Source organism: Haemaphysalis longicornis, unplaced genomic scaffold (genome assembly GCF_048455015.1).
Source record: "Haemaphysalis longicornis isolate Haplotype H1 unplaced genomic scaffold, Haemaphysalis longicornis Haplotype H1 scaffold_1, whole genome shotgun sequence".
NCBI classification, from domain to species: Eukaryota; Metazoa; Arthropoda; class Arachnida; order Ixodida; family Ixodidae; genus Haemaphysalis; species Haemaphysalis longicornis.
The window spans coordinates 405,826,964-405,854,846 of record NW_027526203.1 but is presented as its reverse complement, the minus strand read 5'-3'; the positions used below and the strand labels follow the sequence as shown (position 1 = coordinate 405,854,846).

Here is a 27,883-nt window from a genome sequence, read left to right as displayed (position 1 = left end):
GTGGAAGGAAAAGAAGAAAGAAGCGCGAGCAAGGTGGCTCGAGGGGAGCGTGCACTCCGAACGCGGCGACGCCCCGGCAGGAAGGAGCTGGCCGGAGATGAACTGACGCGGCCTGCCCTTAGCCACCAAGGTAAAACTGCGCTGACCCACCCTTGAAGCCGAATCGCGAGGCGCCTGCAAGCCTCCGAAATCCCGGGTTGAAAAGCGCGTGAAAGCGAGCTTCACTGCCCGGTGCGAAAGAAGCCTTCCAACGGCCCCTGCGTGTGCCTCTCCCGCTCTGCAGGGAGCCGACAGCCCTGATTCCATCGGCGAAGCGCCCGAGCCGAGCTCGGGTCCCAGGGCTCCGACATGACCAACCTTGCCGTGACGTCGCTCCTGACCGCCGCAGTCCTCACGCTTCTGGCATGCGCGCAAGCGGCAAGCGTCTGGATTCTTTCCAAGCAGGAGATGGAAGGCGACGGTAAGCAACTTTTCTTATGCGGCGAACGCGTGCCGTGAACTGCATGATTTGTGGCCGTCGCAACAGTGCAGTCCTTGCGTCATTTTCAATGGGTAGAAGTATCGGCAAAAAAAAAAAAAAAAAAAGCAGCAATGGACTTGTGCGAACCAGTTTCACCCAAGCAATTGCGGAAAAATGAAAAAGGCAGGTGACAGTCAAAGGCGCGTTGGTGTACCTATACCGCATCAAATTTGAGATAAGAACAAAAGGAACGGTTCTGTCGACTGCATAACAGGAAGAATGAGTCGGTCATGTCACAAATGTATACCTAAACGACTGATTTGTAATTAATTCGGATTACTTTGCAACCTTTTAAATATCGCCCTTGTTCAATAAGATTCATGGACGAGAAACAAGTCGCAAGAGCAGTAACATCGACAAGATTTTTGTGCAACGGTGATCATTTCTGACATTCCGTGCGACATTCAAAAGCTTGCCTTACCGTAATTTGTGTGTCCGCGAAAATCTGGAACGCTGGTATACACACGCTATCCATTGCAGCCAGTTATCAAACTAGAAAAACAAAGTGCGAAGGCCATTCTGAATAAATGCATATAAAAGTGTGCGTTGGCCAGATCGAGACTATTGGCGAAACGTCGCCATCATTCCCACTGTCGACGCCCCGACTATTCAGTTCGGCTTTGGTAATGTGAACTGAACCGAATATGAAGCGACACCGTAAACCCTAGGACTATTAAATACGTTTTAATAAGCAATACAATCAGCGCCGCCCCAATTTGAGCAGGTTGTCGCTTTTGATGGTGGATTGCGCTGTTGTCATCACTTTGCAACACTTACTGCACTTTTGGGTATTGGCGGCAGACATTGTGTAGGACGTCCACTTCCATCATATTTACTACGATGCTGCACTTGGGCCTTAGTGGGCGCTTGTAGTTCGCATTGACACCAGCTATTCAGAAGCGATTTATCCGATGGTTGCCAAGGAATGCGAAATATAACGTCCTGCTTAAAATCGCCAAAAGAGTATTTGCCCGGAGTGACGTCAACTTTTATGTTCCTTACCAGCGCCTGTTTTATATATATGAGTTTTGACGCTATATATAGGACCCTTAAAGAGAACCTTGCCCCTTATTTCCATGCGAGCATCCACCGCCAAGCGAACGCTGTTTTCAAGCTGTGGTCGAAGCATTTTCAACGTACGCGACTTAACGAACCTTTTCAAGGTTATGAATCATTTCTAGCGGCCAAGCATCACGCAATTTCTTGCAGAGCGCTTGCGATAGAACGATATTATCGGTCATTCACATCTTGTGGGGAAGCTGACCAAGGGACGTTTTTAACAGTGCACAGGGTGTGGGTTTTCCCCGCTGACACGGGCTACACAAGTCATTACACCCTAAAAAATCGCAGCACGTGGGCTTGCCAACGACGATCCAGAAAGACGAATCAGCATCACCAAACGTGCCAATTCGGCGAACCACGAGCCCCACACTAAAATATCCCCGCAGAAGGGCCTCCCCACAACGCTCCAGAACGACAGATTGGCGTGACCAAATGTTCGAATTTTACCAGTTAGGAGGCCCAGCACGCGATTAAGGTAAACAATTCTATTGTTCTATTGTGTATCCCCATTCTATTCCTTCAATCGCATTCTGAGGCTCGTCATCCGCCGGATTGGCACATTTGGTCCCGCTCATCTGTCGTTCTGGAGCGTTGCGGGGAAGCCCACCTGCTGAGATTTTTCAGAGTGCAGCACACGCTTCAAGTAAAAGACTCTACGCAGGGACAACTGCGCAAGGCATGAATACTGTTTCGCCTACAGAGTGCCTATTTTTGACTCCAACCGCAACCTGGGATTCATTATTCGCCAAATTCGCTCATTTGCTCACGCCGATTTGTCTGTAGCGTTGTAGTGAAGGATTTTGCGGCGTCTTTTTTCATAATGTACTCTCAACCAGAGAAATGCATTTTTTCATTGATTTCCCCTCCAGGCTGCGACTTCCGAGCGTACGAGAAGACTAGGGACGCTTGCGAGACGATGTTCTCCAACGTTGACGTCATCACCTCGGGAAACAACACGTGCAGGTGCGTAGCGACGGTCGATGCGCGCGTTCTCACCACGCGGTCGGGCGGGCGCTAAACTCCTCTGCATTCTTGTTCTCCAGCAATGTCCAAATTTACATAACGTGCGTCAAGGACGCAATGCGCAGGACCCTCTGTAGCGCAAACGACACAATCAAGGAGAACGAAAACGCCCGTATCATGATCAACGTCCGCAAAAAAGACGTCACGTGCATACCGAAAGCGGGTAAGCGCTGACACCTGTTGCTAGACGTGCAAGGCCTCAGCTGCGGCATCTGCTTTTCCCATTCATGCAAATGGCTCCCACCCACGTTCGTGCTAAATCCGGTTGCGGCTGTGCACTACCAGGTAGAGGCGTAAGTCGAACCTAAACTGTGCTTGTTTTTTCTCCCCCCTTATAGCTCCGCAGAACATGCGACAGACGATGTCCTGCCAGCGTTCCATAGTTCTGAAGAAATTCTTTGCGTGCTCTTCGACATTTCATTACTACATGAAAAACAAGGAAGACGTCGCCGTGGGAAGCGCGGACTGCAGGTGCGTGCGACGTGTCGAGAAAGTGTCCGACGCTGCGCAATGCGCCAGGGTGACCTATCATTGCGACGAAAGGAACAATATAGGCAAACGACAAGGGTAGCATACGATGTGACTGGAAAAATATGGCCTTGGCGTTATAGTTCCCTGCTAAGATCGTTATAGTTTGTTATCGTTAAGATCGTTATAGTCCCCCTGTTAAGATCGTTGCGGGGATGAATTTATTATCCGTATTGTTTACACTATTCCTAAAGCTATGCAAATTCCTCGTGCTTGCTTCCTTTACCATTTTTTTTTCAAAGAACGATAGGCTGGTCCGCCCCACACATCTAAAGTACGGCTTGACCCCCCCCCACATAAAAATTCCGTGGAGGCCACCCTTGTGGCTACAAACTGTGCTTTCAGATGCTGTTTGACCCGGAATTGTAGATGTGTAGTAATTCCCACGTCCCTGGTTTGTCACTGGAGAGCAGTGCGACGCCATGGGGAATTCTGCGAGTACCAGTGCAGGGTTTGCTGGGGTTCTGATTTGAATTCTCTCTCAACAGCGTCGTTTCGGGGTACAAGGACTGCGTTCAACTTGGGATAAAGCATTCCGACTGCTCTGATGACCGAGATTTCATCGACCACGTGCTCTACTTCCTGCGGAATGACATTGCTATCTACGCAAAACCATGCCAAATCGATAAAAACGCCCCGGCCACAAATTTTACTGGTAAGAAAAAAACTTCATACTCACGCTGACAAAAACGACAAGTGTCGAAACAGTGAAGACCATCACCCTAAACACCGAGCTGGGCCGTTCCGACTCGGTAATATTTGTGCAAGCATTGCCGTTACGGGGGTATGCAAAACATGTAGAAATAGCCAGCCCAAGGGCACGGGATCGAACCCGGCCGCGGTGGCTGCTTTTCTGATGGAGGCGGAAAGCGCAAATGCCCGTGCGTTCAAGATTTCGGCGCACGTTAAAAATACCCAGGTGGTCGAAATTAATCCGGAGCCCTCCACCACGGATCGCCTCATCGCCCAGGTGTATCTTCGGCGCGGTAAACCCCACAAACAATCGTTGCTTATCCCCGCCGTCATTACGTGGTGGTTATAGTAAGGGCATGTGCATGCACACTCTTAGAAATCGCCTCAGGTGGGCTTCACCACAACACTGCAGAATGCCCAATCATCATGACCAAATGCGGAAATTTGGCGAATGACGAAGCCCAGCATGCGATTAGAGCAAAATATAGTATCGGCGCTGTGACGACAGCGCAAGGAATGCATCTGCGCTGTTGTCACGCTGGAGTCAAAACAAAAGGTTTAATAACGCTCGCTGAAAACAATACACCGCAGAAGCCCGAAGTCGCGGACTTGCGCACTCTTCCCGTTTAAACCAGCGATGAGTCTCAGGACTCGTGGAGTGGCTCCATTCCCAGCCGCGTAGGCCCTGTGCGGCCGGGAACGGAGCCACACCACCTCGTGCTTCGCAGCACAACGCTTAATACGCCTCCGGGGCGACTTGTTTCTGCTAGAGCGTTTGAAGTGGGTAAAACTGATAGGTGGCGACTATGTAATGCTATCTATATAAGCACTTTGTGGAACTTTTTTAGGGCAGCTGAAAGCTTGTTGCAGCGTAGAATGTATTTTCTGCTTTACGTACTGTAATAAAAATTAAAAAATCCCGGGCCATCTCCACTAACGTGAAACCTAGGGAGGGGCGAAGCATGCAGTGTATAAGTGTATTCTTGGCGCGTTGGCGCTTTTGCAAACGGAAATGAAACCGGTGAGGGGATAGAGGTATACGGCTTTGCTGTAAAAGTATCGCGTCTTTGAAGCACGAAGCGTTCTAGTGCAAGGCGTAAACGAGTGTCCCGGTGTTTTAGTACAGTGACTACATGAGACGATGGCTACGACGACGACATTAGACGCCGACAGCCCAAATCCCTAAGGGGCTTCGTCCCTAAAAACTTCAGTGATGAGTCAGCCGAAGTGGTTAACGGTGCATAATATTGCGCATTTCAAGATTTGCAAATTTTGGGATTTTTGCCATTCCTTTTTCTTGATGTCCTTCGACCAGGATTCAATTGAGCTAACTTTGTTTCCACATATGCGAACCACTGTTTGTTCTAATTTTATGTGTTTTCACGTGCTTACCACGGTGCGCCAGATCACACAGAAGAGTAAAAAGCCTTTTCTGCTAAGCGTTCCGTATCAATCGAGCAGGTGAGCGTGAAAATCTGTGCTGAAAATTGTATCCACTTTCCTTGCGCCAGCACTACACAGAGAGGGGGCTTTAAAGGAGAGTATTCACGCGTCTCTTCCCGACGGACCAGTTGTGACGGAGACCCTTCATTCGCTGTCTTGGAACAAGTAGTTGAACCAACAACTTTGACTTCCCTATCTCGCATAAACAAAAAGCGTTGTATCAAAGGTATATTTCGCCTGCATTTACGCTTATTGGTGAAATTTCAATAAGTCGTGCACGCAGGAACTCGCGTTTTATGATACTTACGGTCATTCAGGCGCAGCTCCTTGGAAATGCGACGAGGACAAGGCCATCGACACGTACCTCACGTGCGCCAAGAAATTCTTTGACAACGTTGACTCTGAGGAGCTCCGAAAGCTGTCCAAATTTTCTCTGAAGGCCAAACCGAATACGCAGCTCGCGGAAACTGGACTCCGAAGTGAGGATCTGACCACAAAGCCGACTCTCAAGGTGGAGCCTTGCACGTGAGTGACAGGAATGGTGCGCGCTATTCTTGCGCGCTAAGTAGGCCTGCGCTATGCCTTCTCATTAGCGCTTGGAAAGACTCATGTGTTAGAAGCAAAGTAGCCATTGTACCACTTTCTCGGCAAACGTTATCGCCGCGCGAACGATTTTAATCTCGACAAAACAGGGAAGAGCTAGCTCCTTATAGTTTTCCGGTTTTGCGTAGAAGAGGCTAAGCACGAGCAGTGGAAGGCAACAAATGCGCTTTCTGAACTAAGTTCGTGTACTAATATCATCCTAAAAAGATGTTGCAAACATAACTTTACGTGCAACATAAGTTTACGCGCAACTTATGTTCGGCAAAGGTATGCCTTTGCCGAAAAATCCGGGATTGGTTGTGGCTGGTGAAAGGTGAAAGCCAGACGTCGCAGCGAAATAGCTCCCCATAGTAAAGTGTTGAGTAATGGCTCGTAAAAAATCGCTGTTATCCGTAAAGGCAGAAAACATATTGCGGCGCTTCCCGTCGTTGAGCAACGGCTTCGATGGGCCTCTCGAGGTATAGGCCCACTGTAAACTGGATGGAAAGATTCATAGAAGTTACCTTTTGACAAATAAAACATAACTCAGTCAAGGAACTTACTCTGTCGACACAACCTCTTATACAAAAGTGCGCCTTAAGAAACAGGTGGGCACTTATCGAAACCGTCGAGAGCGCAGGCACTTTTAGTTACCCCCCCCTAATCTGACGTTTATCATGTTCACTCCTTGCGCGGTGTTTCTCTTCAGTAACCTGTGCACGGATTTCAACACCAGCTCTCTATGTCCTCTCCCCCCCCCCCCCCCTCCCCACCAAACTCCTTAGATTGAATCTTCATTGTTATTCACGAAGCGCAGTAGTGCTTAACACTATTGAGTCGCGACTAACCGTACATCAACGCTGAATCAGCGCTAAATTCAGAATTTCAATTGTTATTGGCTCAATGAGCCTTATAGTTCACATGGGAGAGTGATGCTATTTTAAACGTCTTTTTTTCATCATTTCGAAGTATAAACAGGCCTGTCACGACGACACGCAGCAAACGCCCTGCCGCGCTTTGCAATCACAGACAGTGTTGTAACAAGAGCTCACGACAGCAACTGACGGTGTTTTTTCACAGGGCTGTGAAATCGTGGCTTAATTGCTACTACGACGACCTCGTCAAGTCTAACTGCTCGGCTGATTCTGAATTGTACAAGAGGTCCCAGGCCCTGTATCAGGTTATGGTTGACGAATTCAACTGCGTAAACACGCAGTGTAAGTTTCCCTTTGCGTTGCGCTCTACCGGTGCGCCAGGCATGTGTAACTAACTTGTTTTGCTGTTTGGCGCTACAGTTCAAGCAGTTGCTAACTCGGAAACTCCGGACTGTCAAGAAAAGCCTATGCTCAACAATTTCTTCGTATGCGCAATCAACTACAACGTCGAGCGAAAGCGTATTCCAGTGTCACTGCAAACGAAGCCAGACGTCGTCTGCCCGTGAGTATTATACGTACTTACCTTAATAACAAGGTAGCCATGTAAACGCAAGAGACCACTCGCCGTTCCTCTGCTCAACAAGCCCATTGCCGGACATTAGCTGCGTATGAAGGTAGTGTCTACCATCTTGAAAAAACAACACGTAAATTTACGGGTGCGATTCTGCGTTATTGCAGTTCATTTTTTTTTAATCACTCGCGCTAAATTTCACAAATTTCACGTCATTCTCGCAGCCGTACAGTGAAGCCAATGACTTGGTGACAAAAAGCCGAGCCAACGCTCTAGGCTTCGTATCGCAGGTATGACTAATTTTAGGAGGAGGAGGAAAAAACTTTATTCAACTGAAGAGCTGGTAAGTGGACGGGGTCCTTAGTCCAGGACTCCGTTGGCTCTACCCGCCGTTTTCGCTCTTTCGGCCAGCCATAGCTGCCTGTTTGGGTCAGGGCTCGCAAATTCATTCTCCCACTGCTGGTAGGTAGGACTGGGAATTGGTTTCAAGCCTGGGTTATCCTGGCACTCCCAGACCATATGATATAGAGTAGCGCGTTGGCCGCAGTAATTGCACAGTGGGGTATAGAGTGTGGGGTGAATGGCGTGTAGTCTCGTGGGGTGTGGGAACGTGTTTGCAGTCGGAGGAAGGTCACTTTGTTCTTTGGACAGCGGGTCAGCTCCTGGCGGAAGTGCGTCGGGATACCCTGTTGTGTTTCGTTAAGTCGCTGAAAGGGGTTGCTTGACTGCCGCAAAGTAACGAATGAGCAGACGTCCAAATTATTGATAGATTTCTTTTGGTGGGATTCTGGCTAGAACCTGTATTGCTGTTTTGGAAATTCTTCCCAATTAAAATCATCCTGAACGATCATACTCTTGTTGCTCGTACCTCTCAGACTTCACGTCTCGTGACGATGCTTAGGGCTATATCCACCAGGAGTGATTTTAGGCTCCACGTATAAGAAAGTCAAGGGATGAGGCAGTGAACAAATAGTGTCTGCTATCTTCTGGTAGATCGACATAATAGAACGCAGGTGCTACAGAGCAATGTACCAGGATAGCCGATGACACATTTCTAAACTACCCCCTGTCGTCACTTCGGTGTCGTAAAGAACCTTCGACTCGCGACGCCAGACTCTGTTTGATATTCAAGGTAACGATCAGATTTGTTATTTCGTAAAAAAATTATCTGCAATGAAAACGAATTTCCAGGGGTATTGAAAATCCCTTGCCTTGGCGTTCACAAGTTAGCTGTATACAGGGTGATCAAAATTAAGTCGACAGATTTTTTTTTAATTATGCGCTTAGATTTACGTGAAGGCCACCTTCACATTGAGGTTATGCGGCCAGGGGGACACAGAATTCGGTGGTAATTATAGATGTCGATGGTTTAATTAACTAAAATTGGATAATTAGCTTTTTATTGGTTGCACTAAACAGGCATGTTTGTATTGAAAGTTCGACGCAATCGTGCTTCTAAGCTATTTCAATTGGCAGAATTCTTTTAGCGCATCCGTACTCCGAGATATTGAACTGCGAAGTTTAATTGCCGTTCGCATGATTACGCATTCTAAACAGCGAAGACCGGCGCAAAGCTCGTCCCTTTTGTGACGTGCCTGCTGTGTACGGTGTTTAGTTTGACAACGGGGTGGATGTATAGGCAAAAGTGATAACTGGTACCGTTGCAGTTTTGGCTGGAGTTATCGCAATCTGCTGGCGTTATCGCAATCTGCAGTACCCGGAACCGCTATCGAAACACAGAACAAAAAGGAGGAGCCTTGCGCCGGCCTTCGCTGTCTAGCATGCGTAATAATGCGAAAGGCAATTAAACTTTGCAGTTCGATATGTCGGAGTACGGATGCGCTAGAAAAATTCCGCCAATTGAAACTGCTTAGAAACACGATTGCGTCGAACTTTTCAATACAAACATGCCTGCTTAGTGGAGCCACTAAAAAGTTAATTATTCAATTTTAGTTAATTAAGCCACCGATATCAATAATTACCACCTAATTATGTGTCCCCCTGGCCGCATAACCTGACTCTGAAGGTGGCCTTCACGTAAATCTAAGCGCCTAATTATAAAAAAACCTGTCGACTTAATTTTGATCACCCTGTATACCTGAGCAGGAAGTATTAGAAATGAAAGAGTAGAAGAGGGGGCAATGTACCAACTAAGTGCGCAAAATAACCATTGCAAGCAGGAGAACGGTCGTCAAGTGTAAAGGCTTCGGCTGGTGTGTTCTGTGGTTGATGTTCAGCGGTTTGAAATGGGTCCCGACCTAAGCCCTCTCCCTCAGCGGACACAGATCTCTAAGCGAGTTCACAGCTAAGAACTCATCAAAACTAAGTGCAACGGTATAGTTGTTAAGAAGCCTACTACCTTTTTACACCTTTTTTAACGTCTTGCGCTATGTCCCCTCGCATGTCCACTATTCCAGCCAAATCATACACTTGCCCTTGTCAGTCGTGAACCTGCACCCTTGGTCTTATTTGTCCTTCTAGTGTTGTGGCAAAACCAACATACGGGTGGACGCAACAATTCCCCAACTATTTTCAAAATACCTAGTAAAATAAAATTTTAACAAATCAGTAAGCTTTTGTTACCACACTTGTGATCGTTGAAAAATTCCGGGCCATCTCCACTAACGGGAAACCTGGGGAGGGTCGAAGCACGCAGTGTTTAAGTGTATTTTTGGCGCCTTGGCGTTTTTGCCAACGGAGATCAAACCGTTGGGGAATACAGGTACACGTTTTTGAAGCACGAATCTCTCTTACACGAGGCGTAAACGAGTGTCCCGGTGTTTTTTAGTAGGCGTTACGTTCTAGCACGAGGCGTAGAAACGATTTTCCCGGTGTTTTAGTAGCGTGACTACATGAGACGACGATTACGACAATTACTACGTCGACGACAAGAGACGCCAACAGCCCCACCCCCTAAGGAGCTTGCCCCTAAAAATAATGCTTGCGCGTGGTGTTTAATACAAGTAAACACTTTCGCGGTATTCCCGCATTGTTATTGGCGCTCTTCGCCTGCGTCTTGGTTTATTTAACCTCTTTGATTTCGTCGCCCCATTTTGTCGTGTAGCAAATAGGGTAAAAAAACATAAAAATATGTCCCTGGTCATTTATTTTGTTACATGACGTTACCTCCGGGGTTATTCAGTCGACATTCAGGCCATGGTAAGGAACCATAGCTGACGTACTTCAGTAAATAGGATTAAGTAGCTACTAGTACCAAAGAAATGTTACTCTTAACTGGGTGAATGCAGGATGTATACGCAACATACTTCAGTACAAAGAACCATTGAGCACATTACCTTGTAACGAAAGCGGAGCTTATCTCGACAAAACCCGCGAAGGTGCGACCGTGGGTGCGGCACGTAGGGCAGCCAAAGCTCGCTACAGCTAACGAATAACCCCTCCGGAGAGGCGTGCGCTGTTTTGGATCATTATTGACTTGCAACTGTCTTTAGAAGACAAGAGCTGGTGCTCGCACTCCCGGTTGGCCCTGAGAAATCTTCCCGCAGTTTGTTCAGCCTGTAGAGCATCCACGAAGTAGGTTGAAGTGCTGCGTCATTCCAGAAGTAACAGCGCCTTTGGAGGAAAAACCCAAAGGAAGCAGAGTTATCAATTAAAAACCTACAATGGGCTGGTACTTTACGAAAACAAAAATCCACGTCATTTTAGTTTTAAAAATACGGTGGCGAAAAGATGAGAGCTATAACTGCACAAAAAGAGGAAATTATCACCCCTTTGGCTGGAGAGGCATCAATAACAGCACCCGGGTGGTTTTGGCCACCTAGATATGGCCAACTTCACCCGGTTTACATTTAGAGCAGCAAGGCAAGAGCGAAAAGTTGGCGTGCGCTACCAGGATTAGCTGCGCTGCTGACGTCGCCAGCGGCACTGCGGCCTACGACTAACAACGTTCGGCCGTGTCGTTCGCCCAGCTGTGGTTTTCACCACGTTTGACTATTTCTGCCTCCCCGCGCGTCCTAATTTGCTTGGTCGAGGCGTGCCTCATACCTCATACTAGTCTAATCATACAGGCCGTTTTATCAAGAGACTACCGATCACTCGCAGCCTTTTTACATTACTGCGTAAATGTATGCTTTGCATCCGCTGAGCAACCTACGCGCAGGTCATCTCTATTTCTTTTCTATTGCGCAGCTCCAACCTCAAGTTCGAAATGTGCGTGGCACAGGCCATGCGGGAGTCGAGGTGTCTTCACGAACGCATGAAGATTATGCACCACCTCAAGTACCTGACCGACGTAATCACGACTCCCACTGTGTTCTGCAAAGACGGGGCGGGTGAGGGCAGCAACGGCGCGGAACTGCAATTGCATGCAGCATCTAACAGCTTTCCTCCTCCACCTTTCGCAGCCGAGTACGCGAAACAAGCGCTGGGCGGAAACAAACGGTGCGCCAAAATGACGCTGTTTCGAGAGTACTTCACGTGCGGACTTTCATTCCAAAAGGAAGTGGAATCCAACAACTTCTTTCAGAATGAAGAAACAGAGAAAAAGAGATGCGCGTAAGTCTTCTCCGTATCATTCAGCTGTTGCGAGTCTTGGTTGGGTTTTTGTTGTTGCTGCTGTTATTAATATGAAAGACTTTCATTCGCATTTTTAGTTATGTCAGGACAAGCAAGTTTTCAGAAAAGTTAGCTTCGGATGGTTGATAACAACTGGCAGCAAGAAAAATAAAAAATAAAAAATAATATTGTTTGTCTTGCGCTGAAAGTGCAAAACAAACACCTGTGCTGCCTTTTGTCAACTTCGTCACCAAGAATTTCTTCTTTCTGGGCTCCCTTGGCTGGTTCCCACTAACATAATGTCTGCCTCCCGCGCCATGGTCATTCCCCACAGCACGTTGAATTCGTACAACGAGTGTTTCCGCAAAGCAGTCGACGCATCTGAATGCCACTCCAAATCTGCAATGACGGACACTATGCAGTACCTCATGGAATTGGAAACCAAAGACATCGACTACAAATGCGAAGAGCCTCGTCCCGTGTTCGGTACGGTCTCCTTTTGCGCCTTTTCTTTTGTGAGAAGAAGAGCGAAGTCAAGATGCGGCTTCTTTTTCAGACGCTGGTATCATATCCACACGCTGCTCCAAGAGTCTGGCCGTGAAAAATGCCTTCCTCTGCGCAATGACATTCGAACATTTGGTCGAAGACTTGAAAGTGAAGCGAGAAGCGACAGCTGAGAAAGTCTGCAAGTAGGTTGCATGGAAGAAACTTCTTAAGCAAACGAGGCTGTAGATGAGTAAAACTCCCTTCTAAAAAAAGTAAAGAGAGAACTCACTTATCTCTCATTATTAGTCCACGAGTACGATTGGATGTATAACTTTATATGATGCAAAATAAATTGGTACTACGCCTGTTATGCGGTGCGGTCTCACATTAACAGCGTTTTTATTTTCCCCAGGTATCTTGAGGAAATGAACAGCTGCGTTGACGTTGTGAAGAAAAGCACTGGGTGCGACCGAGATGGAGAAATCTTCAACCACGTGTCGCCGATTCTGCATTCTCTAACTCACGAATATGATCGCGCCTGCAGGAATGTTACAAGTAAGCCCAAAAGCATAAATAGGAGAATGCGCCTGACCGAGACTTCTCAAACTTCTGCCTCCTGAGAAACCTCAGTAATACCTCCCTGACCTCATTCTCTTTCACTGTTTGTGATATCCTGTATGCTTGCAAGCAGGATCGACTGTTTAAGACCCAAATTAAACTGATTGTCATTTACAATTTTCCCATACGAAAGCATGGAATATGAGTCTATAGTCCAAACTGGGAAACATAGTTGTGAACATAAAATACCGTTGAGTATATCATGGTATCGGTTAGTCACAGCAGTAGAACATTCATTCTATGACACAGAAAAGAGGAAGGTACAATATCAGTTTGTTTGTTTTTATTTGTTTTTTGAGCGAGAAGTTTCTGCGTCAGAATCCTATGAGCACGTCGGTCGAACTCAGGACGCGGTACAGGGCAAGCGTATACCTCCAAAGAAGGTGACGGAAGGCTTCTGTTCGGTGCACCGTAATCTGCAGTCGTTCGAGAGGTGGTGGATGAACCAGAACTCGAGCTTAAGTGCGACCCTAAGTGTTTGTCCCTACTATATGCATTTCACTGGTCGTTTTACTTGCAGCTAGCTTCAGAATGTCTTTCGTTCAAATGAAGACTCCGGAAAACTGCGTGCGACAACGCGTCCTGAAGAAAATGTTCGTCTGCGGCCTCAGCTTTAGCAACCTTTTCGACGAGATGGAGCCCAGGTCCGAAGGAGGCAACCCAGTGAAGTGCAAGTACGTGATACGAGCCCGCAGGGCGTGCGGTATACGAAAGACAACACTTAAATCGCCAACTCCTTTCAGGTTGCTGATAGACTACGAGCAGTGCATCGCAAAAGCGTCCCGAGGCACCGGTTGCGACGAGGACGCCGAGATGCGCGTGCAGATTATGTCCTTCTCGGACATCATGCGCGACGAGTACAAGGACTCGTGCCCGAACGTGGTCTACAAAAACGCCCCGGAGGCGCCAGAGGCATTCGAAGATTACGAAGAGGACTGGGCGGACAGCGATCCTTACTGGTACGACACCAAGGAAGAAGGCCAGCCCGCCGGAAAAGGCCGCCGGCCCGGAGGCTCGAACGCGAGGCCGCGCGAGGACCCGTTCGGCAACATCAAGACCAATGCATCGCAACAAGTTGGCATCGCCGGAAGGCAGGCCAACAAGGGGGCAGCCATCGAGCGCGTTATAAAGGCAAGCAAACATTTCGCCTTCATTCCGCGCATTATGAAATGACTTACGCATCGCGCAACTGCCGCCACCCCCGAACGGCTCAGTTAGAGCTTCTACTCTGAAAGTGGATGGTATGGCCACGTAGAAGTGTAGTTGGCCCTCCGTGAGAGTTTTGAGTATATAGACTTAAAAGGTCGCGGATAAAATAATTGAACAAAACACATTCAATCAACGTAACCCGGCAGTACAGCCCAGCGACTGCTGAGGTAACGGGCACAGCGGCTTGTGCCCGTTAAATTCCGGGCCATTTGTATGCTCACGCCCTTCTTCAATCCGCAGGAAGGCAACAAGCCCGGCACACTATTACAACAGGTAAGCCAGATAACAGCGCTGCATTCCGCTCGCTCTGACGTTGGTTTTGTACAAACGTAGGCGGCTCCTGGTCAGAACCTTTCGAACGAAATGGATCTGAGCACGTTTCTTAAAAGGGACCCAAAGAAGCTTTTCAACACCACCAGCGGAAAGCGCAAGGTGCGGATAGAGAAGGAGTACTTGGACGACTCCCCGGGTGCGATGGCATCGTACGGATTCGGAGCGGACTACAAGGATGACTATGGCGACGACGCTTTTGCAAGAATGCCGAGCAAAAGGATGGGGTAAGCTGATCCATCTATTTCTAAGCACCTGAAGTGAGCACACAGTCGTCAAATTAGGCTCTACGTCACGTTTTTTTGTCAGGATAAGCACGGAAATGGCAAATTTACGCAGACTAGAGACTGCTTCATTGCCGATTCAAAAAAACGATATTCACGCATACGTCTACGCTTCCCACACCCTAAAATGGCTTCACACATAAAAGCTTGAAATAAAAAATATATAACCAGAAACTCGTAATAACAGTCTTGTACGAAGTGAAGCTCCACGTTTTTTTCTTCTTTAAATTATGAACGCGATGATTAACAGCTTAGTAATTTCAAATCAGCTTTTTTTCGCACTGAAGCGGCCCATTGAACTTGGGGAGCGTGATGGTAGAAGACTGTGAATTAACTTACGCCATCTTGCGCGCCCAAGTCTCGAAGCCACAGGCGTTTTGATTAATTGCTGCCGGGAGAAATGCAGCCGCAGCAGATTTGAATTTATTCCGCAGTCTTGTAACAAGTACTGCAAGCTGACTGAGCCACCGTGGAGGGTGCCTCAACGTTACAGTGCCATGTTTTCTTCTTAAATTTGCGCATTTAGAACAATCTTGAGCTTCTGTCATTAGCAAAAATGAAGGCAATTTAGTATGCGCTGTGCCCATACACTCTAGGGAATCGCCACTAGTGGGCTTGAGCACAACGCTCCAGAGAGACCAGTCAACATGACCAAATGTACGAAGTTGGCGAATGAAGAGGTCAAGCTTGTGATTAAGTAAAAAAACCGGGCCATCTCCACTATAACGTGGCATCTAAGGAGGATCGAAGCATGGAGTGTATAAGTGTATTTTGGCGACTTGGCGTTTTTGCCCACGGAGATGAAACTGTTTGTGGGGGGGGGGGGGTAGAGGTTACAGCTTGGCTGTAAAAGTATCGTGTCTTTAAAGCACGAAGCGTTCTAGCGCGAGGCGTTAAAAAACAAGTGTCCCGGTGTGTTCTTTAGTACCCGTTTTTGCCCACGGGTATGAAATGTTCCAGCGCGAGGCGTTGAAAAACAAGTGTCCCGGTGTTTTAGTACCGTGACTACATTAAACGAAGACGACTACAGGAAATGCCGGCCCGAGTCCCTAAGAGGCTTCGCACATAAAAGGACCCTGCAACACTTTTTCCTTTTTTTTTTAAATCTTAAACGCTTGCATGCAGAACGTAGTCACCCAACACACCCAGTACTTAGATTAAGGGGTCGCAAAGTACCTCAGCCAAAAATTACTGCTCCACGCCCATCAGATAACTTGTAAACTCGTTCAAATGATCTTTCTCTTTCCCGGGCTTGACGTTCTTCAACTGCTCAAATTACGTCACTAAGGCCATGTCGCGGCTGTTGGCCCGCTTTCCTTCAGTTGCAGCAATGAACGCTTTTCGATAGCAACTTAAAAAAAGCCACAAAAACAGCATAAATGGAAGGCGTATCTGGTGCGACGAGGAAATCCCGCAGTGCCGCTCCGTGCTGGCGATAACTATATCTTCTTGAACCGCGCTGTTTTAAAACAGGACAAGGAAAGAGCACACAGGACGAGACGAAGCGCGAATATAACTATAGCTTTCGCTATAACTATAGCTTTCGCAGTAATTCCAGACGCGAAGGAAAGAGTGACAGCACTTATCGAAAGTATTGCAGGGTCCCTTAAAAAACTGTGGTTGATTCCTCTGTCATAGGAATCGGTAAAACACGAAAGTGAAATGTGCAGCGAAATCTGCAGATGAGCATGATTTGCGGGTCGGCGGCTGTTTTGTGGGTGTGCCTGGCGAGCGAAGTCCTGCTGGTGGGTCGCTTCGGAAAAGGTTTACTGGCGTCATTTCCGTGACTAATAAGACGTCAGTGAAATCTTGGTGTATCCCGGCATAAAACACTTTCGTGTTAAAATATAAAACCAGAAAACGAACAACGCTAAATACAACGTACTCTTTGATTCTAAAGGTTGCTTCCCTATGTGCAGGGGTGCACCCTTTACAGGTCACTTGCTTCGTTGTACTGGCTTCAGTTCCGTGACGGATATGACGTCACTCAATTTGGTCACGTTGATTGGTTGCTCTGGAGCGTTGTGGTGAAGCTCACCTGCAGCGATTTCTTAAATTGTACCAAGGAGGCTTTAATTCATTCACGAAATCTTTCATAGCGGAGACTTCGTTGTGAGTACCAAAAATTTGTTGGAATACTTTCAATTATGATTTGCAGAAAAGCTGCATGAAACAGTTTTCGCAATATCGTCATGAACATAGGTGACTTTTGAAGACACACCAAGTTCCTATGACCCTGCTCCTTTCCGGCATGAACATATGTGACTTTTGAAGACACACCAAGTTCCTATGACCCTGCTCCTTTCCGGCATGAACATATGTGACTTTTGAAGACACACCAAGTTCCTATGACCCTGCTCCTTTCCGGCATGAACATATGTGACTTTTGAAGACACACCAAGTTCCTATGACCCTGCTCCTTTCCGGCAGACGAAATTCGCGCTATTTATGGTAGCACTGAGATGCTTATGAGCTTAAAGCTTTGTGGTGCCGCGCAAAGCTGCATATGCCTGGCTCCAGTGAAACTCTGATCCTACTTATTACGGGCGTTATCGTGGATGATTGTATACCACTCCAGAAATCCCCTCTTACCAGTGGAAGTGCTGGCAACAGAGGCTAAAGTGCTCATAAGTCCGACTTCGCGGATCCGTATTCGGCTTCGGGGGCTGTTAACATACCCAATTTCAATCTAGGTCAGAAGTCAAACCAACAAACTATTGGTTTGACCCCGATATGAAAGTTACACAACTTCGCAACTAAAAAAAAGAGAAAATGTTTACGGTATTACAACTACAAAAAAAAAATCGTCAATCCATTATTGCCGGAATAATGGCCGCCGCGGGCACGAACGGTAGCCCTCTTATTTATTGCATTCATTTTCTACGTTCCTGTTGTAACACTACGCTGAAATCATGAGAATTTGTCTGTATGGCCTGTAACACGATGCATTCAAGAGCAAACAAATCGAGTTCATTTCTTCTTTGAGGTATAGTTAATCCAGCGCGCTTTTTTCTGCCTGCACAATGTAGACCGCCGTTGAATGTATCTTACGTAAATGCAATAAAATGTTAACCTCCCTCCCTCTCACCCAGCCTCAAAAAGAAAGGAAAACGCAAAAGTAACGTAAACAAGACGGAACGAAATATTTGCACATGCGTTCAGTTGCTTGAAGTCCCCTCTCCCCCCCCCCCACTTCCTCTCTTTTAATACGTTGTGGCTCAGCTTATGCGCAGAGTATTCTTGCATAGCTGCGAAAAAAAGTTATATCAACAATGTTCACGCATCATAGTCGTACCTTGGACCTGTAACAAAACGGTGACTCTTTTTTGGACTTGAAACGATTTCCCAAAATTCTCCAGAGCCATTATTCCGTGTTGTGTTAAAGCTACCCTAGAAACGAGGCGTAAGAAAAGCAGACACACACAACCGCTTATTCGCGTCGTGCTCACTCATTATTTATGCCGGATTCAGACTGTTGTGGTTATTGATGTAGCATTTCCGAACAATGACGCCATCTGTCATCTCTGCCAAAAAACTAACGCGAATCCCCGTTTCCAACGACTATGAATACCTGCGTCACTAGTCCCACAACACATTAATCAGATAATTACGAACCTCGGAATGGCACGCTGCCTCACCTGCTTGCATGTTCACTCCGCTTGCGAAGACATTCAACGTAACCCAGTGGGCCATGCGAGCTAATACTGAGGTAGGTGGATCAATAATACCGGCGCGTGCTATAACGAGGGCGGTAATGTTGCGGACACCTCGAACTCCTCGATTTGTGGCGGAATTAAGAAGTGCGCGTCCATCTAGCTTTCCCATACTGAAGTGCTAATAGGGTTCTCTCACATAACCTGCAATTGCATCTTTAAGCGAGTTTACATGAATGCGTCGGTAGGTCAGTAGCCCGTCGTACTGACTTTTTGAGCGCCTCGTATTCATGTATAGGGGACCATTGTGCTAGGAAGGCGCATCCCGCTAATGCGACAGACGGGGGCTGGTTGGGACGGCCGACGCATCGTACTAGCAATTTGTCACGGTGGGCGCACCCTGCCGGAGGCATGCGGAAACCGTCTCGGAGGGGAGCCAGCAGGTGTTTCTCTGCCCTGGGCCGACAGCTGATGCCCTGCATGTAAACGCTGGCGCATAGTATCAGCCAGATGCGCTAGGAAATGCGACACAATGCTGTCGCATCCGAGCAAACGACCGTTTTTGGTACTACGAAGGCATCTTAACAAATATTTAATGAAAAGGGTACTGCGAATGAACACAAATCGTTCTCTATAATATCGCGTGACTCACGGCACCTCGGGGGGCACTCGCAGGCTCCGCTACCGTGCCCAGCAGCGTCGGGGCGACCCGAACGCGTGGGTGAGCAACCGGCGCGCCATGAAGATCCTGGACGATGAGGAGCAGCAGGAGGACGACGACATCATGGGCCTGATGCGGCGCAAGCGCAAGCGGACCGGCAGTGACGCGGTGCGTAGGATGAGCAAGGACCTGCAGGTCAAGAAGCAGCTCGACTACGACGACGAGGGAGAGGACGACGACATCCTCACGGACCGCGAGACGCACATCTCCGGAGACGGTACGCCACCTCTCCGCCCTTTGCGCAGCAACTGCCGCGTACAGCGCTAAATCGGTGTGGTCATAAGGAGCAACCCGACGCTTCCACCGTCTCAGGTGTATACGGGGCTTAGCAGGACTCTGGTGCGAGTTGGTTCATGTTCATGAAAAAACCGAAACAGCGCGAACGAAACAGGACCGGGGAAAGAAAATATAACACACAGCGCCCGTCTGTGTTATACGGGGCTGCCCGCACACATTGCAAAAAGAGCGTGGATTGTTCTGTGTGCTTGGTTAGATGAGCGTGGATTGTTCTGCGTACTTGTTTAGATAGCATGAGAAATTTGTAGGCTGCGGAGAAGAGAGCCCTACCACCACAACGAGCTTCCATTTTTTTAATTAATCGTACGACAGCAAAACAACAACAAAAAATAACAGTGAAGACATAGTCAAGCTTTAAAAAAAACGGATGCTGTACAATACGAAGTATCTTCTAACTTCCCCAAGGAGTGAAAAGTGCAGGTATGCGAAAAATTCATCACCGCGATTTTAGAATTTCGCAGAACGATAGTTCGCCTTTGAGTCGAGTGATAATTGATGGCGATTCAGCCTAGCTGCCCTTGCGTCTTTAAAAAAAGGGCCTACAATAAAAAACTAAAACGCGATTTTGTTAAAATTGCAACACAGAGGTCACATTTATGGTTGACTGGTCGTGCTTCACCTATACCGTCTAGAATTAATCCATAGAAATCATCCGCCCTAAGCACGTTATTTCTACAACCACACTTCCCTTCAAAATTTTTGAGTCAAGCAAACAACTGATGAAGGATAAAAATACATTTCAAAGGTAATTATATTGCAGCTCAAATTGCCTGGCGCAGAAAATCAGAAATCCCTCCGTATAACGACGACGGTGGTTGAAACGTGAAGCTTTCTTGCGTGCGAAAATCAAATGGCGAAGTGCCAAAGTCACAGCCGCAGCAATCAGTCAAAGATCAAAGTGTCAACGATCAAAGTGCAACGATCAAACTGCAAGCCACCTGAGAGTTAGTCGAAGCGTCAATGACTAAAGTGCAAACTGCCTGCGAGTCAAAGTCCAAACTCAGACGTCAGCCAACGAAGCCATCACAAGAAAGCGGCGCCTCCCCCCACCCCTCCCCTCCACCCATCGTCGTCGTTAGATGATCGTCGCCGTCCATACTGCCAAAGTTAAACGCCGAAGTCCACTTCAACTCAGCCAAAGTCCAAGCCAGCGCCCGCGCAATGAACCCAAAGGAAATGCTAAGCGGCCCGAATGCGATGATGGCGCAATCGGGTAGGCGTGGGCTTCATAACGCGAGGGACTCAGTTTCTATTCCGACCACGGGAAGCGTTTTTTTTTTTTTAGTTTCAGCATCATGATGATCATAATATTCATCAGGTGCCCTCATATGATATAAAGTTGACTTTAGTGCAGCTTCATCAGTGAGACCAAAAAAGCTCCGCTTCAATAATTACGAAGATTGAACGTTAAGTGTTTATATTACTTTGGCATTTTCACAGATCAGTCTACGATTCCCAGAGTTTAATCATACAGTATTCTCGCGACCCTCTCTTGGGTTAGCTGCCTTCGAAAGTCTAAAGGTCGCACAAAAATTTTGTGGAACATTTCGATCTTTGTGAATTCCATGAAAATGCATTTTGTCTTTGATTTAAAAATGGAAACGCAGGGAACTCAGGGATCAACAGCCTAATTTCGACGACTTGTTGCCGTTTCTAAGAGTTAACTCCTCCAACGGCTCGCGCTGTCAAAGCCGCTAAGAGGATTAGCGAACACAGCGCACACACGCGGAATACCGGGCCAGTAGGGAACGTCGCGAAGCGCCACGGCTCCCTAGGAAACCTGCCTGCATCTGCTGTCGAATTAAATTACGAACATGCATGCACTCTAAACAACGTTCGCGAGTCTGCTTCCCCACAATGCACAGAGCTGGCATATCGCTGCGATCAAAGCGGTAAAAGAGACCAATAACGGCCATAAGATTCGACTCAAACCATGTCTGCGTTTGCACATCGCTCAATGCAAGCACGACGATTTGCATTGGGCGATGTCACAGCGCAGATCACATTTTTGAGTCAAATCATACGTCGGACCTCATGATTTAGAAAATCTGTCCCTATAGCGGACGCCACATTTGGTCCTTCAGGGACATTCGTAGAGGTTCCTGTGATAACAAAACAAAACAAAACAAAAAAACATCGGGAGTGCCAGACACTCCCCACAGAGCAGCAATTTCAGAACAAATTGACTCATGCATAAACAAACGTGCTGAAAACTATGTTATGACACATTCAGTAGTAATGTACAATAATGTACAAAGCAACAAGAAAAGGATTGGCGCGAAGACAACAGTAATGAAATATTAAGCTTGCGGTGATCGGATTTCTTTGGCGCCGTTCCTACATTCTGTACGTGCCGAGTCTTCCTGAAACATAGGCATTGTCTTGTGTGCTCCTCTTGTTTTATTATTGATCCACCCGACTCTAATACCTTTGTTTCTAGCAAAGTGTTTTTTTTGTTGTTGTTGTTGAAAGCTTAAATCATTTTCCGCTGTGTATTGGTACTTGCGACCTCCATGACAAAAGGGATCGTGGTAGCGACGTTCCGTGATCTCATCCCGAACGAGGAGTATTACGTCCTGCTCTTCGCTAGCCAAAGCTGCGGGATGGAAAGGCACCGTCTCCAACAAAGATCATTCTTTCCTCATACAAAGACGCCGTGTAATGCTTGCAGGATCACCTAACCACATCTCTTGCGAGAAGGATGCGAACATGGACTGTCAGAAAAGTAGCCACGTGAAGGAGCTTACGTTTTAATACTTTTGCTGGAATGTATTATGGTAAAACAGTAAATAATTAGTCGCGGAACTTGCTCCTTGGCCAGTAAAAATTCATGGCACTGCGGATTAGTGCGAAAAGTCATTTAAATAATGTAATTCATTTGATCATATCACTGTCACATCTTGCTGAAGGAAACGGAAAACTGATCGGAGTATAAGTGGAGATGACGCCGGTTAAGAAAGCATGACGTAGTTTTACCTCACTGGCTGCTTTTCTGGCTCTTGGTAGCCCGCGCGATTCGCAATGAGAAGGTTTACAAAATTACGTTTAAAACTGATCGCGCCTTGAATCTGGGCGCTCTTCCCTCTTTTTGAAAAATGGAGACAAAAAATTTTGGGATTAGGGCCCATGGAACACGGTGGAGATACACAGGAGCCAGGATAGGGGAAATTAGATTTCACACGAGAACAGCGCGAATGCCACAAAGACGGAGCTGCCCGAACAAAAACGAGGGAACACGCGTGCTGTACAGCGCCCGCCTCGTTATTGTTCCGACTGCATTGTCCCTGCCAAGTTAGAGGCTGTTTTTTTTTATTATAGTAGTCAAAAGTCTCCACCTACGGTACCCTACATTTCAATCAATTCATAAAGCTTACACTGCGACTTGAGCCCCTTCAGGATATGTCGTAGCAGCATTGTTGCCAAATATTGTATGATTGGGGCTGCTAGTGATAAAACCCAACATTACTGCCAAATTTTTAACGCTGGTTCGGGCCATTCCGAAAACTGATTGATCCAATCTTTTAATAAATTTAGACGAAACTTTTTTTCCGCACTGCCTCCTCCTTTATTTTCAGAGTGCAACCTAAAGCAGCTAAAGAGGCAATCAGAGACCTGCGACAGGACCTTCTCTGACAGCATAAAAGTTTCATGGAGCAAGGACTGGCCAGCCCCGTCGTCGTCTTCGACCCCGGCGAAGGACGTGCAAGAGAAACTTTGCAAGTGAGCACGGCACTGCGGCGCATGATTGATTGATTCATTAAAACGGTTATTGAAATACAGGGTATGGGGGAGGAGGGAGAAAAGAGAATGAGCTGCGGGTAGCGAGAGTTAATCATTTACAGCGGCGCTGGAGGTATACATAATGAGACCTCGTCTTCCATTCATGCCACGCCGCAGTTCCCTCGTCAGCTACCGAAGCTGCCTGTTGGAGACTGCCAAGCGAATGCATTGCGGAGAGATCGCGGGCAAGGTGGCGGTGGTTGTCGAGGAGCAGATGAAGAAACTGGGCGTGGCCTTCTGCGGCGCGACGTCCTTGCGGGTGGCGTCGTGGATGACCGGCCTCCTGTCCGCCATTCTGCTGGCGCGCCAAGCATTGCAGCTTTAAGGGCGGTGAAACAGAATCGGCTTGGAATGAACATGGTGTCTGTTTTACTTCGTCACCGTGATCCTCTAGCCATGGCCAAGGGTGTCCCGACGACCTCGTTTGCATACAATAGCGCGTCGTTGCCTAGACAGTTGTAAATTACAGACCATGGGCCACGTGGCTGCTCTGCATGCATGAGGCCATTTTTACTCCAGAATAACATTTCATTGGTCTTGTCGGTTCATGGATGTTAACTTGCATTTGCACAACGATGACAGGCCTGTAGATCTAGTGGCATGGCCTACTGTTCACCTTCGTCTCGTTTCGGGAATTATTCAAGAGCACATGAATGTTGGGAAAGCTTGCAGTAGGATTGCACTGCTTTTCCCAATCCTGATGGTTTCCGGCTAGCTTTAGGTAACTTCAGTAAAGCGGCATTTCATTTCGACGTCCTGCATTTGGCCCAACTTTTAAATGCTGTTATAATTTTGTGCACGCATTTGACATCTGTCCCGCGCTTTTTGCGGGCCGAGAAAAGACATTTGCGTGCTAAGTAAAATTTTTATTTATTTATTCATTTATTTATCCATTGATACTGTAACCCTCACTTGAGGGTCATTACAGGCAGGAATACAAACAAAAAAAAAACAATACACAATGACAAAACAGACATTAGGTTTCGTGCTGCCGGTAGTACAATTCTAGCGAACACTCAAACGCTTTGACATTTGAACTAGTAACAGCGTACTCTGGAAGTCTATTCCACACTTCTATGCTATAAGGAAAAAAAGAATTCTTAAAGCCATCTAGACGCGCCCATAAAGGCCTTAATGGGTGACTATGGTCGAGAGTGGAAACCCACTGCCGGTAGTACCGGGAGATTGTGCGCTTTTATCCTATACAAAAGCTCTCTCCGCAAGACGGGGCAAAGCCGGCCTCTGTGGTCGTGGTTCGGTTTCCTTACTAACCGTGGTATCAATGTAGTGGCACCAGACAGATGAGGGTACTTTTATGGCCGTCATGAGAGCGAAAGCCGGCAATTGCAGGTAACCAAACTTCCATGTTTCAACGCTATGTCCGAATTAGCATTGCTAAGCACGGGCGCCGGAATAGAGCTGCTTTTAATAAGGTGTTGATACTGGCAGGAAGGAAAGGATGTAGATGTTCTAACGATTGCGAGGTGACCTAAACAAGAGAAACGGCGCGCCTCATCGCTGTGTCGGCTCGTTAAACCCAACAATCAATAAAAGCGTACTAAAAGAACTCACCGAGACACGTTTTCTAATGCCTCGCGTTAGAGTGCTTTGTGCTTCAAAGCCACGAGACTTTTACAGCAACTTTTACACCCCAACGGTTTCATCTCGGTTGATAAAAACGCCAAGGCGCCAAGAATACACTTACACACTGCATGCTTCGCTCCTCCCCGGGTTTCACGATAGTGGAGATGGCCCGGGATTTTTTTTCTCGGGCAGCTTTATATGTAACTTCCGGCGGCGCCAGATATTCTTCGATTTTTTCAGCTCGAGCAATCTCTGGGCTCCCCGCCGGCTGCCAGAACCGCCAGGACGTTTGTGGTCTGGCGACCACAAACTCCAGCTGGCTCCAGTCTGGAAGCCAGCTGCAGACGACAAAAGGAGATTGAGTCGTGCCGCGCAGCCAGTTTCAGCATAACATTGCAGAGTTGTTTGGTTCTTTCGGGTTTGAAGGTTTGAAGTTTTAATTCATACACAGCTTGACTTTGCAAGCGCAGCATTAAAAATTCCGTCTTTTGATACAGCATGTTTTCCTTGCACCATGCGGCGTTTTTTTTTTTTGTTTACAGCCAGAAAGCTGGATTAAAGACGACAAAGCTTCCCGCTTTCAGAGAGAGAGAGAGGGAGGGAGAAAAAAAAACTCTATTTGAAGCGACTCAGGTGGGCTGGGAACGCTGCCGCTCATTTTCCATTGAGGTGTTAAACATGGGATGTGTTTTTCATCTCGTAGACGAAGGCAGCGTTGCGACGTTCGACCGAAGTATACCGGTGTTTTTTCATTCGGGAAAGTGTTCTTTTACACGAACACAGGTTGTCCGTGAAGCTCTTGAATGAATGCATGTTTTCGTTGGTGCGCCCGCAAACGGTGCCGGCTGCCCCTCCGGAAACAGCGTCGCAAAACGCATCAGTTGGTTTGAGGCGCACTTCTTTATAATTGACTTGTATAAGTACCCGAGAAACAACACGGGAAAAGATTCAAACGAAGCGGAAAGTGCGGGATGTTCCAGATCGCAAGTCCTAAAGGAATAGATTTTCAGCGATGGCAAAGGTCTGCAGAAATGAGTCCGTGTTACTGCGTCATCCTCGCGTTCAGTTTCGGGGAGAAGCCCGTCCTGATCGAGCGCGCCGATGAAAGCAGCGGCACATCATTTTGTGAGGTGGGCCGTAGGAGACAGGAAAATAGGTTCCCCCCTTCAGTGGCTGGGCTCATCAAGTTTCATAGTTATATACTAAAAAGGTAAATCTGGCGCCACTGTCTAGGCGATATGCGCTTCGGCGGCCGTTCCGTCGGTTCCGTCAAGTACCGGGCAGGCACGTTCCACTTGTCCTTGGAATGGCTCATGAACAGGCTGAAAAGTTGCCTGTGGCTGCAGAAAAGCAACAATAGTGGTGTAAAAGATTATTCAAATTTGTTTTGTCATTAGAAAATTGAAGCTCCAAAAAGATTTGTTTGTCAGGGATTATTTTGTCTTCAAAGCAGAAAATAAGTCTTATGGCCAGCCAAGCCAAGTAGGCGAGGAACGTCGCTAGCAGCAATGACGGCGTCATTGCAGCGCCAGATTTCCCTCTAGCATATATTAGTATTCCTCTAGCATATATTAGTATGAAACTCCATGGGTGGGCTTGCCAAGTAACTCTGCGGCTTAAGTCCTGCTCCTCGATTTTGACAGCTGCGCTGTTTAGGGGCTCGCCATATTCGTTGGCTCTCGTCACGCTGGGGAGAGGGTACCCCGCTGGGCCGACAGGTGCCGCCAGCGCCTCGACGGCCGTCCAGTGAACCCTGGCGCACGTACACCCCCCATAAATTATCAGACCTCCATTGGTGAGCTTCGAATAAGTACATGTACAGGTTCAATCAAAAGTAAGCGTAGCACTGGCTCATGATTTTCAGATCCTTTCTCTTACATGTGGTTGTCAGCATAAATTCTGTCCGTGCCTGAGGAATTTAGTTTTAGGAGGACATTCTAACAAAGTCACAAATAGGCTGCTGGCTAGGCACATGACGGAGACCGCCGGTGCGCCCCCTCCCCCTTACCCCCCCCCCCTGTGGATCCTTACTGCGCGACCAGAAGTGCTCGCGAGACGATACGACGGCCATCCATTAATTGCGTGGTCTCGGTTTGTACGCCGGGGCACGAGGCGCACTACCACCCCACTTATATGCGCCGATAAACTACCAGACCTCCGTGGTTGAACATCGAGTATACGTACACACTGCGACGAGTGGCGTTGTGAGCGACCCCCGCCTCTGCGGGAGGTGGCCACCAGCGTGCCTAAGTCAGTTCCGGTGCTGCAATGCATGGAACTGGCTTTAATTTTTCAGTTTCCGGTGCGCACCGAGGTGCTTGAGCTACGTAATCACGACGCAACTTACTTCCCGTGAGCAAACTTGTGGCAGCCCGCTGGCTGCCAGAACGCCTTAAATCGATCAGGCCCAATGTGTTAACTGCGCGTTGGCATTCAAGTTATACGATCAAAGGGAACTGGAGGCCCCCCTACAATGTCCCCCATGTTTTTTGGTGGTGGCTTAGGTAGGCGACGTCCAATGGCGAAAACAAGGTTATGCGACGTCATAGAAAAATGGCCGAAAGTGGCTGTTGTCACTGTTGAATATTACTTCCTTAATATCTCGATTATTTGGTTGAAGTTGGCGATAAAATTGGTATTGTTGTTATCGGGACAAACCATCCTTTTTAATGAACCCAACTTGTGTTTTGTCTTCATGGCCCCTAAATTCTTGAGCGGTAAATAATTGATTGGTTGATTAATCGACTGCTTGGTGCGTGCCCTAGTAGCGTCTATAGCAGTGCCCCCTGCAGCGGCATATACACACGCCTCTATATAAAGCGTGGTTCTATATACCACCGCGGATATGTCCAATTCTGTGGGTATGTACCGCTTTACAGCTTATATAAATAAATAAAGTTTTTTTCTTACTCTTTCTCTCGTAGCCCTGGTTACAAGGAGTGCTTTGTCGGGTATGTGCTGGAGCGCTGGAGATTAGGACTGCCGTTTATCGTGCGAAAACGGCATACATAAATTCTCATAACGCGTTTGCCAATATCCCACTATGGGTATGTTCAACTATCACTTGGCTAGTTTAGCAACAGCGACTCTCGGCTACGTGCTGAAACAC

At 47.5% G+C, this 27,883-nt stretch overlaps 1 protein-coding gene across 1 annotated transcript; it reads left to right on the top strand.

Moving 5' to 3' along the window:
• On the top strand, positions 1-23,528 carry LOC144172384 (uncharacterized). Its single transcript, XM_077701137.1, has 20 exons — positions 1-460; positions 2,452-2,545; positions 2,626-2,768; positions 2,944-3,076; positions 3,622-3,788; positions 5,587-5,794; positions 6,932-7,068; positions 7,147-7,288; positions 11,447-11,589; positions 11,662-11,812; positions 12,147-12,298; positions 12,369-12,501; positions 12,711-12,853; positions 13,437-13,590; positions 13,660-14,047; positions 14,366-14,398; positions 14,459-14,682; positions 19,068-19,330; positions 22,986-23,130; positions 23,308-23,528. The coding sequence occupies exons 1-20, from the start codon at positions 349-351 to the stop codon at positions 23,513-23,515; spliced, it is 3,273 nt and encodes a 1,090-aa protein (XP_077557263.1). The 5' UTR covers positions 1-348; the 3' UTR covers positions 23,516-23,528.
• The last annotated feature ends 4,355 nt before the right edge of the window (positions 23,529-27,883 follow it).

Coding starts and splice junctions, on each gene's coding strand:
- LOC144172384 (XM_077701137.1), top strand. CDS start 349: ATGACCAACCTTGCCGTGACGTCGCTCCTGACCGCCGCAGTCCTCACG. Junction 2,546..2,625: donor TCGGGAAACAACACGTGCAG/GTGCGTAGCGAC, acceptor CTTGTTCTCCAG/CAATGTCCAAATTTACATAA. Junction 14,048..14,365: donor CCATCGAGCGCGTTATAAAG/GCAAGCAAACAT, acceptor TTCAATCCGCAG/GAAGGCAACAAGCCCGGCAC.